Source organism: Limulus polyphemus, unplaced genomic scaffold (assembly GCF_000517525.1).
Source record: "Limulus polyphemus unplaced genomic scaffold, Limulus_polyphemus-2.1.2 Scaffold2638, whole genome shotgun sequence".
In the NCBI taxonomy this organism is placed as follows: domain Eukaryota; kingdom Metazoa; phylum Arthropoda; class Merostomata; order Xiphosura; family Limulidae; genus Limulus; species Limulus polyphemus.
In genome coordinates, this window is record NW_013668248.1 from 119,696 (window position 1) to 131,559 (window position 11,864).

Genomic DNA, 11,864 nt, shown 5'->3' on the forward strand with positions numbered 1-11,864 from the left:
TTTTTTTTATCCCTGGCCACGTCGGTATTCACGGGAACGAGCTCGCTGACACCACAGCTAAGTCCGTCTGCTCTGGTGCCATCATGGCCGTGTCTGTCCCATACATGGACTACGGTCTTGTCTTCAAGGCGTGGCTTCATGCCAGTTGGCAGTCGACTTGGCGTACGCAACGCCATAATAAGCTTTTCTAGATCAAACGCTCTGTTGGTCTTTGGCCGTCTTGCTTCCGTAAGGATCAGAAGGAAGAAGTAGTCCTGGCAAGGCTACGCATTGGTCATAGTTTTTTAACCCATCGTTTTCTTTTATCGGGCATTAACCCACCGATGTGTAGCCATTGTGACACTCAAGTCACAATAGCCTACATTTTACTGTCATGCCGTCGTTACGAGAGTGAGCGGCGGCATCATTTTAGACACATTTTATCTAAAAGTTTACCCCTGATGCTGGACAGTGTCATTGGTAATGGTGACACTGTCCGATTAGATTGTATTTTTAATTTTTTACACACTATAGGCATTTTTAATTATATATATAAATCTTTTATCGACACGTATTGGTTTTAACTCACTGTATTTTTACATTTTACTTTAATTTATTTTCATCATTTTTACCGGTTGTTTGGCGCAGATAGCCTAGCAGGTTTGCGCCATAAAGCACCAAACAACAACAACATCATTTTCTTGACCACATTATCAGTAATCTTTCCCCCAGATTTGATGCACATTTAAAGCAAGCAGCATCAATTCATAAACTTATGCCATCAAAACTCACACAAGAGTTTTCTATCTCTGATATCAGACAGACTATAGATTTTTACAGGGAAGATTTGCCAAATCCTGATATATTTGATGAAGAACTTCATTGATGGAAGACAATAGGACAGACCTCAGATACTGGCTGATTGCTTAAAAGCATGCTTCAGTTTACCAAATATCTTTGTTACTGATACTCTTTGCCACACTGCCACTAAATTCATGTTCATGTGAACATTTGGCATCTGCTCTCTGCTGGTTGAATGATTAACTGGGATGTACACAAACCAAAGCAAGAACGAGTGCTCTTTGATACATAATCATTACAAGCAAAAGTAGCCATCCCCAGTTATGGGAAAACTTGAAGTTAATCTATCAATTTAAATTATTTCATGGACTTTAAAAAGGTTAATTGTGTTGCACTTTTGGTTCTGCTCAGAGTCAAAACTCTTAGCTGTTTGTACCACCCACCAAAAAAGTAATTGTTCAGTATTTCAGTAATGCTAAGAGTTGCTCAACAATAACATACGGTAATTCTAAATTTTTATTCTTTAAGTTATGTCACATTTTGAAATGTGTATAGTAGTGTGATTAATTCATAACAATTTAGTGTAAAATATCCTGCTTGTTAAATAAAATTTGGCATCAACATTATTCATGCCTGTTCTCCCATCATTTCAAAAGTGAATGTTGAGTTTTGCCTGCTTACGCATCTTTTCAAGTGGGAGACAGACAAATGCTTGGACAGAAACCATTTGTTATTTCAGTAGTGAATAAATGTACGTATATGACAGCCAGTGATTTAAATAGCTAATATACTATTGTTGTACAGAACTGTTTAAATTAGTAATATAATTTAACAAATAATAACTACTCTGCGTATAGAGTACAGTATTTTACTGTAATAAAACTACATATTTATGCTAATTTAAGTCTAGCTCCCCATGCAGTGTTACAACAGAATAATGATTTTTGGACATTTCATTGAATGTTTGTGGATTTTATGTGAACAGACATGTAATTGTTTAAGCTATATTTTGCATAAAATTGCTTCCAGATTCAATCTCATGGCACCTATTTTTTAAAAATTTTCTGGCAGGGTATGCCCCAAGACTCCTATAACATTAGCATGATTTGCATACTGATTGTGCTTTGCACAATATGTGTTGGTTTTTGATTTCACAAATTAGAACTCCTCTTTTCAAATATTCTGTATAAAGGCCTGAAATGAGATTTTTTTAACTCACACATAGCTTAGTTAGAAAGCCAGATAAATTATAATGATTTTATATGTACTAATATAGCAATATGATAATTTTTTCATTTTCTAAAATGCATCTTTGAATTCTACAAAAATTAATTTGTTGTCCCTCTACACTTAAGAGAATAAAGGAGGCTTAACAGGTATGATTTGCGAGTACAAATTAAATTAGTAATGTTGTAATTACTAGAAATCATTGTTTTGTTTATATTTTCGTTTTCCATGCTTTAACAAATACTGTTAAATTTTGACCGCTCTTGGAGGATAACTAACATCCTAGTACCTATTAAGTTTATTGGATTGGCTCAAACTTTGTACAGAGCCTTAACATAAAAATTTTCTTATAGTTTTTATTACTTTAGATAATTCTCATTGCAACCACCGTACTGTAAACAAACTGATACTTTCTCTGCCATTGTTTTCCCGGAGCCGGGATTACATTAAACTCCGTGGGAAACATCTAGTTAGTACATCATGCATACGTATTTAGTATTGACAGTGTTATATTATGGTGTCGCATAAACAGTCTAATGGCAGTAGTAGTGATTTATTGCTTTATGTTCAACAGGTTTCTACTTCAAATGCTAAAACTAAGATAAACATAGGAAATAGATGTGAAAAGGTTCAAAGTAAAAACTCTCAGGAGAAGTAATTTGGAATTCCATGTTCAGTATTAAAAAGAATAGAATAGTACTGCTTATCTTTTATTTATTTTGTTTATGTTGGTTATGAGTTTGGTCAAATTACATATAGAGATAGGATAGAGAAAATAAATGGGTAAAATATAAAGCTTTTGTTGAAAAAATGTGTTTGATATTTTTTTAGGAAGTTTTAGAGATAACGGAAATGAAATTTGCTAATTTTTAAATGAACAAAAGTATTTTTAATCTTAAATTTAAAATCACTTTGCACTCACAGCAGTCAACATTCTGACTCCACATATTCACAGACAAATTTTTAGCACAAATATTCAATTAAAAATTCTGATTTTTTGTCTACAAAAGATTGGAAATGTTTACTAAAAGTTTGAAAAATTTTATGAAGATACAATAAACATGTTAAAAGTTATAATATGGAAACTCTGGTGGGCATTTTGGTCAGTGTAATCCACTGTGTCAATAGCAAGAGGGTTATCCTTTATGTACACAGCAGTTGTGACATTTCATGATGCGTAATGGCTTTGAAGTTATAAGAACAGTGAGGAGTGGACAAGAACTCCACATATGGGAAAATATTTTGATCTATTTTGAGCTTTTCCCTTGAATAATTGAACAGTGTGAAAGAAGTTCTCATGTAAATGTAAAATAATTGCCCAAAAATTGTCCATTAATAATGATAATCAAGATGATGCACTTTATGAAAACACTGGACTTGCACCAACTACCAGAGAGTTTTATTTAAAATACTTTCTTTTATTAGTATGCAAATTCTGTAAAGATAAATTTCCATAAGGTTAACCCTATGCATACGAGCTTGGTTATTCTGACGTACATTGTAACTGCCAACTAATTTTGAAACTGTACTTACTGGAACTGAACATACTTGTTGTATCTTCAAGAAATTTGCAAGCTTTTAGTAAATATTACAAGCCTGTCATACAAAAAAAAAAAAACATTTTGTTAATAAAGTATCTTACTAAAGATTTATCTGTGAACTTAGGAAGCCTTTACTGAGTCAGTCTGAGTGAAAGGTGATTTTCATGCTAAGAATATAATGAAAATCTACATATATCATAAAATAAGGATTTCCCTGCAATTAGTAAAAATTGAAAAATATGAAATCAAGTCTAAATTATTATTTTTTCTACAATGATTGCAGATTACATTATTTATCCCATCAGCCTCAACTATCAAACTTTTTCACATCTATTTACTTTTATTGCTTTACAGTACATGAAACACAGTATAGAGTGAGACAGCTTAGTGTAAACAAACTGATAAGTTACATTATGTGACCCCAAACCACATTAATTGAGCAAGCCAGGCAATCGAGCAATCATAAAAATATTTTTATTTAATTTTTGGTCATTTAAGTTTTCTTATCTGACCTAATAAGTTTTTAATTTTTACATTTTAGTTACTTACCTTAGCTTATTTGATAAAACTACTCTTTTAACACTATGTTGTTTTCCAAAAAATTATTGATATTTCTTTCAAATATGCATTTTAGAACACAAAAAAATTCTCAAATTTATTATAAATTAACTGGTTTAATAACTAAGATAAAGATAGGTTAAACAATTTTGTTAGCTGTTCAGCAAATAAAAAATGATCTTGTGGCAAAACAAAATAATTGTATAAGGAGTATTGTAAAGAAAAACCTGCTCTTTCTTTTGGTTATAACTAATCTAACAGTAATGTCAGAGAGAATTGCTGAAATATTTGTTTATGTCTCAGTAAAGCAAGAAAATCTAAGTATATATTCTGGCTTGTCAGTGTCTGTAATATGTGTTTTAATTAGTTTTAGAAAGAAAGTCTAAAATATGCAGTCCAGAGCCCTATGACAGAGATGAGTGAAAAATCAAAATTTATTTAAATATATCTTTTTGAAGTTAAGACATTCAAACTTGGATAATATAAACATTTGAATTATATACTACATTTTGATGCCAAGGTTATTGATATACATTTATAATAAAGTTGCTTAATCACACATTCAGCTGTGAATAGTGGCATCAGTAAGTATCTAATATGTTTATTTGAGGTAAATATAATTTGTTTTTAGTAGTTACATAAGTTTACAATGGAGCAAATTAGGTCTAACATAAATGCCATACTTGAAATAGCATATATCCCTATTCTCACACAAATATCAAACAGCTATGGGCCTTCTCAATTTAGGTACTTAAAACAATCAGGAAAATTACTCTTTGAATAAACTGAAAAATTTGTTAATGATGTGGCTAAGTTTGTATTCTCACGCTACCGGGAAAATGGGAAACAGCTTAGAATAATGATATCATTCCTGGACACTATACACGACAAAAAAAAATAATGACCCTTATTTTTTCTTCTTCTCTTTGTTTGTGATTTCTTCTTAAATGAGTAATAGAGAAGCTTTTTATTTACCATCATTCAATTAATTGTGAAAGTATTCATCTGTTAATATATTTATAGAAGATAAGAATATATGCATGTAAACTAAGATAAATACTTCTAGAAATGTTGCAAAAAACTGAAACCCAAATTCCAGCTTGGTGGGAATGCTATGTAGTGGCACAAGCTGTATGCTTCTGTTTACACTTAAATCTATCAAATGTATAATCATATTTTGATATAAAATCAACTTTATAATAACACATGATAATTGTTGAAACTTTCCCATGGTTTTAGATTTTTTGAAGGTGTTTTCTATTTATAATAAAAAACCTATGGGTAGATGCAAATTTTGTACCATCTTGTTCCCAAAGCATTAACATCTAACTACACTAAATCCTCTGTGAAGTTACCATATACATTTTGTGCTTGTTTTATTCTTACATAAAATTTGTCCTCAAACAAAGAAAAAGGAACTTGTGGCATAAAGAATGGCTCATAATAGTTTTTCTAACTTTAGGCTTTTGTTTTATACTTTGGTTTTTAACACTGTTATTCAAAAGTATAAATAAAAAATAACAACAATAAAACCTGCAGAAGTACAGCTATGGCAAGAAGGTTATTTTGAAAGCCTCTTCTAAATAACTGATAATTTGGCTAATATTTTGAAACATGAAAGAAATATTTAATAAAGTAATTTGTATCATTTCATTACTATTCTAAATTATTTTAGATATGAAAAGAGATCAAATTATTTTTGAGTATTCAAACTTGACACTTTCAACTAGCTTGTAATGGTGCGCTATTCTCAGGTAAAACTGATTTTTCCTCAAGAGTGACAAAACAGAAAATATCTTGCCAAGTAAATCTGTACTCTCTTTACCTGACAGTTTGAGAAAGATACTGGGGATAATGTAAAATGCAAATAAACAATCTTTATTCAACAACACAATCAATTGTATGTATGTATTTATTTGGATGAAATACAAGTCTTTACAAGAGAGAGAGAGCTCTGTTAAAATTAGTATAAACTGTAAGTCTCTCAAAAAGCTGTTAAATTGGCAAAATTCTGGCCCAGATTAAAAAAATTGACATTATATACATGAGACAATAAGGCTAAACTTTCCCGGGGCAACTTGTGCTACTTACATGACTGTCAGTCATTCCCATGATTATAAGGGGGATTATATACTTGAGATATCATCTGAACAGCCAGTGGAAAAAAAAAAAGTTTCTCTCTACCTTGATACACAGTTTGTACAACTTTGCAAAAAGCCTTCCAACAGGAATACAAAGGGGATACTTTGAGTGAATGACACAGAACAATAGGTAGCTAGGGCAAAATAAGATTAATGGGTTCATTAACCAATATGTTATGTGAAAACTGCACACATATGAATATATGAAAAATTGTGAAAATATTTATGTTAATACAAGGAGAGGTTAAACAAATATACCTGCATGCTACAATGGATTATTTTGTACCATACACAGCTCAATGCTATATTCTTGTATTGACTTCTTTGGGTTCACATAATAACAGCCTGATGATTTCACTCAAGCCATCCTTAAATTTTTTTGTACCAAATTGGATCCTACACAACTTTTTGTCCCCTGTTGGGACAGAGGTAAGTCTATAGATTTACAATACTAAAATCAGGGGTTTGATTTCCCTCAGTGGACACAGCAGATAGCCTGATGAGGCTTTGCTATAAAAAACACTCTCTCTTTCACAAACTTTTTCTTTGTAAATATTTAATTTTTATTTTCAGGTGATTAAAAAACTGAATAAGCATATAGTTACTAATTATGATAAAACTTGAAATATTTTATTTCTTTAATGTTCTGATTATTTTTTAATTTCTTTTTTAGTGTGTTAATACCAACTAACCATATGAATGTTAGTTAATAATGTTTATGGTAATTTTAAAATTGATCTATATATAATGTTCACCTTGTTTTATGTTTCTATGTATAACAATTAAAAATTGTAAACCAGCCTTGGCTATGAGCAAGAGAGTATAGGAGCTAAAAAACACTCCCATAAAGTTTATGAAGCAAACTATTTGTTATTGATGCTATGCAGTTAGAGTATGCTTATAATTAAGTGACTTGTATTCCTTGTACAACTGTTTTGTAATATCTTACCATACTTTTACCTTGCTAATGTGTGCTAGTACTGACAATATGCAATACAAATCTTCTACATAAAAGTTGTTATTTTTGTTACTACCATTTAATCAAAGAGGTCAGGAAGACTGTAATACTGATTTATTGAAACAGTCTCCATTTTTGTTAAGTAACTAGAAATAAACATACACACATAAAAAAACTATGCCTGATCTGTGTTTACTATAACAGACTCATTTAGTTATAACTGTTTTATGACATGAAATACATGAGACCCCAAATTTTTATATTTGTTTTAATTATGCTGAAAATATCATTCCACTTGATGGAACATACTAGTTGCTACACATTGCTGTTTTCAATATATCTGTATAGTTTATTAGCACAGTTACAGACCAATAAAAACATTGTAGATGGTTTTAGTTAACCAGTAATAAATGTAATTATTGAATTATGCATTCCTAATGTTAGGATGAAGATACAAATAAAATTTACCTTTAAAGCAATTAACCTTACAAGAGGAAATTGCATCCTCTAATTTTGGAAACTCCTGTTTGTACTTTTTTCTTCTTCTTCACTTACTCTTAATGAGTGATTAGCAGTAAAGATGTAATGAAAACATAGATGTTTTTAACCTTATTTAAATGATTGTGAAAAGTGTGACTTACAAAAAGTGGTAGTTGTTTAAATTGAAATATTCCCCAATATTGCATTTTGAAATGACTGGTTCATTTTAGAAACTTAAGTTTTTGAGAGAAAGTACATATGTAAAAATAAATATTATGAACAAATGTTTTATTTAAATCTTAAAAAAGTACCTACTGTAATATTAAGTCTGAGTATAAATGTTGTTTTGGTCAAATCAAGAAAGTCCTTAAAAAAGATAATTTGACCATAGTGAAATTTCATTACTTTATTTATTAAAAAATCTAAATAAGCTTTCAAAACTCTTCACAGAAACAAAATAAAAATCTGTGCAAAACCTTAGTTAAAATTAGGGTTAAGATGTGCTCCATAAATACTTTTATAGGTAGGTTAAGATGTTTGACAGTACAGAAAATTCATCTATAAAGGTCCTGTTTCTTTTCAGGATATACCAGGTAAAATAGCATCAGTAGAAATACTTTGTGAAGTCTGTCGCCTTGCAAGAAATGTTCCTGCAGGTTTTGAACCTCAAATTGTATCTTGTCTTCTTGATGTTCTTAAATTACCAAATTATCAGGTGCCAGATGATCTCATGGTCTCAGTAGTAAGAACAGTTCCTTGGAGTGAAGATGTAAATTCTTTCCTTCTAAAAGTAGAATCTTTCAATAAAAAGGAATTAGTTTAGTGTGTGAAATTATTTAAATTGTACCAAAAAATTTCTTCATAATTAGGAAGTATTTTTAAATCAACCATGTATTTAAAAAATGCTCATTGATGTTATTGTTTTTTCAAAGTTTCGAATAGATAAATCCTACAAATTCAAAATTATTTCATTTAATGACCATTATAAAAAGCTCTGTCAAGATAATTAGATATTGTGGTTATTAGTTGTACTTTGCTACTACATCTTTCCAGTTTGTCTCTATTTTTAACCATATTAAGTACTGAAAGACATCCCCTCCCCCCTCTCTTCAAATAGAATATATTTTTTCAGATAGATGCTGTGAAAATAAAATGCACTTAGAAATGAAATAAGGATTGACAAATACAAACATAAAACTGCATTACACGCCTACTTAAAAAAAAAAAGGAAAAAAGAGGTAAACACTGGCAAAAGTTATATTTAAACAGCATAAATGTAACCACCAGACATAGTATGTTATACTTCGTCTAATATTTGCCTTATATCCCCATTTCTGAAGTCTGTGATTATTTTTATATCATTTATTGCATCACCTGTACTTTAGACAGGTGTTGCACCAGTTAAACAATGTTGAAACGTTTATCTTATTACTGAAGCATTGATTAGTTTATCATCAGCTAAACACAAGCCCCCATCCCCAATGGCTCAGTGATAAGCCTGAATGCTTTGATGCTAAAATCTGGGTATTGATACCCTTGGTGAACACAGCACAGATAGCCATTTACAAACAGTCAGCTAATCAATGTGCAGTTGCTTTGATGTTACAAAACATACACTGCTATGCTCTAATAGTTATTAACCAGTTTATTTAACATGTCAAAAAGAAGTTTCATAGCTTTTCTTCTGCTGTACAGTGTATAACAAAAGTTATGCTTCTCTATGCTAGTTTGTAATTTTGATGCAAAATTTGTCAAAAAATAATATCTAGATAAGTCATTTTAGTATGCACAAAATTAAAACATTTCATTATAAAGAGTTGCATTTTGTAATGTTTTGTTCTAGGCTAAGCTTAGAAATTAAAGCAAAAAATGAACTTTTTCATAAAAATCAGTCTATATAGTTAGGTTCGTTAATAATTTTCGGCAATGTGGGCAAGAGTCAAAGAATTTTACTGACTAATTCGTAACTTAGTGACCCTTGACTTGTAACTTTTTGTTTTTTTATTAAGCACAAAGCTACACAATGGCCTATCTGTGCTGTGCCCACTGTAAGTATTGCAACATGATTTTATAAGCACTAAGATCAAGGGCAACTCATCAATAAAAAATTACAAAAAAATATCTTATATTATTATTTATAAATACAGACTGGATGTAAAGAATACTTTGAATGCCAGAATTTGGCAAGTAATTAAGTGTATCTGTTGCAAAATATACATGTAAAGGAAAATTATTTTAAATAAACATGCAGACTAATAGACCCCAATAATTATACACAACATTCTAATGGTTACACTAAAAGAAACAATTTGGTGTGTTGTATTCAATATATAAATGATATATGTTTAATTTTCTTTTTCAGGGATTATTGTACTGTTCAAAACAAGTTTTTTACAAGCTTTTAGACTTAAAAAATAAATGTCTGTATGTAAATAAGTTAAGAGGAAGGTAGAGAACATTCACAAAAACTGAAAACATTGGGCAATACATTGCATATTATCAAAAGTTAAAGGGTCAATTATAATTTCTTGCACCTATGATTGAACAAAATAACAATACTGGTGGAGTTCATTGTGCACAGAAAGATATGAATAGTAGTTTATAATCTGATATCTAAATGTATTCAAAAAGTAATAAAAAAGCATATTTTCAGTTGTTTCCTGACAGTGAGCAAACAAACACGTTTTACTTCAGATGTACATCAATATGTTATGTAACATGAAACTAGAATTAACTTTCTTTCAAGTTTTATATGAACTCTTTTAAGCTTAATGCTAACATTTAACCTTTCATTAACATGTTGTGGAACCAAATTGCAATCTTTAGGTTTAGTGAAGTTTAAATCTTAACTACCTTAAAGATACATATTATTATAAAGTACTAAAATAGTAAACTGCTTGGCAGACTTTATAAAGATCACTAACTGCAACAGCTGATTTAAATCAAGATGCTCGGAATAAAGAAGCTTGAACATTCAAAGAAGGGTGGTTATTGGATGAATCATTTGTTGTAAGAGTATCTGAGACTTATCACCCCAGTCTACTAATAGCTTAATCCACTTGTGCAATTTGATGATGAAATGAAAGACTACTGAACATGTCTTTGTTTAATACCAGCCAGGTCACATAAACTCAATGGCTTTTTGTTTCTTGCAAATTTATATATATGCCAAGAAATGAAACTATATACTAGCATTAAATCACTTAGGATTTTAGTGAGCATTCAGAACAGCAGAGAGCTTGGAATAACTGAGCTGTGATACATAAATTGTTCATTATAGCTGTGAATGTGAGACATTGGCTCTCATATTGTCTTGAGCATCAACATTGAAAAATAATAAAACATCAAGTGCAGTAATGAATCCCAGTACTGATGGTTTCCTTTGGATAGATATGATTGGGTTTGATGACATCTTTGATAACACTTTGGAAACTGTGTAATCTCAGCCATGAAAAGTGGGGTAGTATCATGGCGAGTTTCATTGATTTGAACTTATTTTACTGAAAATAGTTAGAAACTAAAGATTCTGTGCTGGTTGCATTGATAGATTTACATGGGGAAGGCATACAACTTTCAGTATGATAATGCACCTTCTCACATTATTTGTTGTTGTGTTATCAGCAGTTTGAGACAAGCAGTGTCCAGAAGCCAACCCAGTGCTTTGACCTGAATCCATCTAAGGGACAGACCCTAAAATCTCTGCACATGAAAGGAAAAGATATGATTATATGTTTTTACTAATATTTAGTGGCAAGTATTAGTAACATAATCTAGGATGCATTAATACAAAATATGACTTCCTTTTTTAATAGCTTTGATAATGTATAACATGTTAAGTGTTTGAAAATAAAACACTGAGCCTTAATGAATCACTTGTTGATTAAACAACAAGAGAAAAGTTGACAACTTTCCAGTTGCAAGATGAAATGCCTGTGAAGATCTTTCTAAGGTTCAGAAAGCTAGGGAACTTTTAAATTGTAACATTTAATGTTTAAGTTATACAATATATTTTGGGAAAAAGCCTTAATCCATAAGCCAAAATACACTGCATGTAATAAGCCTACGTGAAACAACAAGAGTCACAAGTAGTGTTTGAAAACTGATGAACTTTCACTAATGCTATTTACCTATAGTTAAACATTTGTTCCTCTATCAAGTCTTTATTTTCTCTTTACACTG

At 30.5% G+C, this 11,864-nt stretch overlaps 1 protein-coding gene across 1 annotated transcript in view; it reads left to right on the top strand.

The window, feature by feature from the left end:
- Positions 1 to 10,344, top strand: part of LOC106467506 — a 115,103-nt gene extending 104,759 nt beyond the window's left edge. Inside the window, exon 11 of the mRNA XM_013927866.2 lies at positions 8,269 to 10,344. Within this exon, the coding sequence (XP_013783320.2) occupies positions 8,269 to 8,508 (240 nt within the window). The 3' untranslated portion in view covers positions 8,509 to 10,344. The remainder of the gene's footprint in view (positions 1 to 8,268) is intronic.
- Positions 10,345 to 11,864: the final 1,520 nt, after the last annotated feature.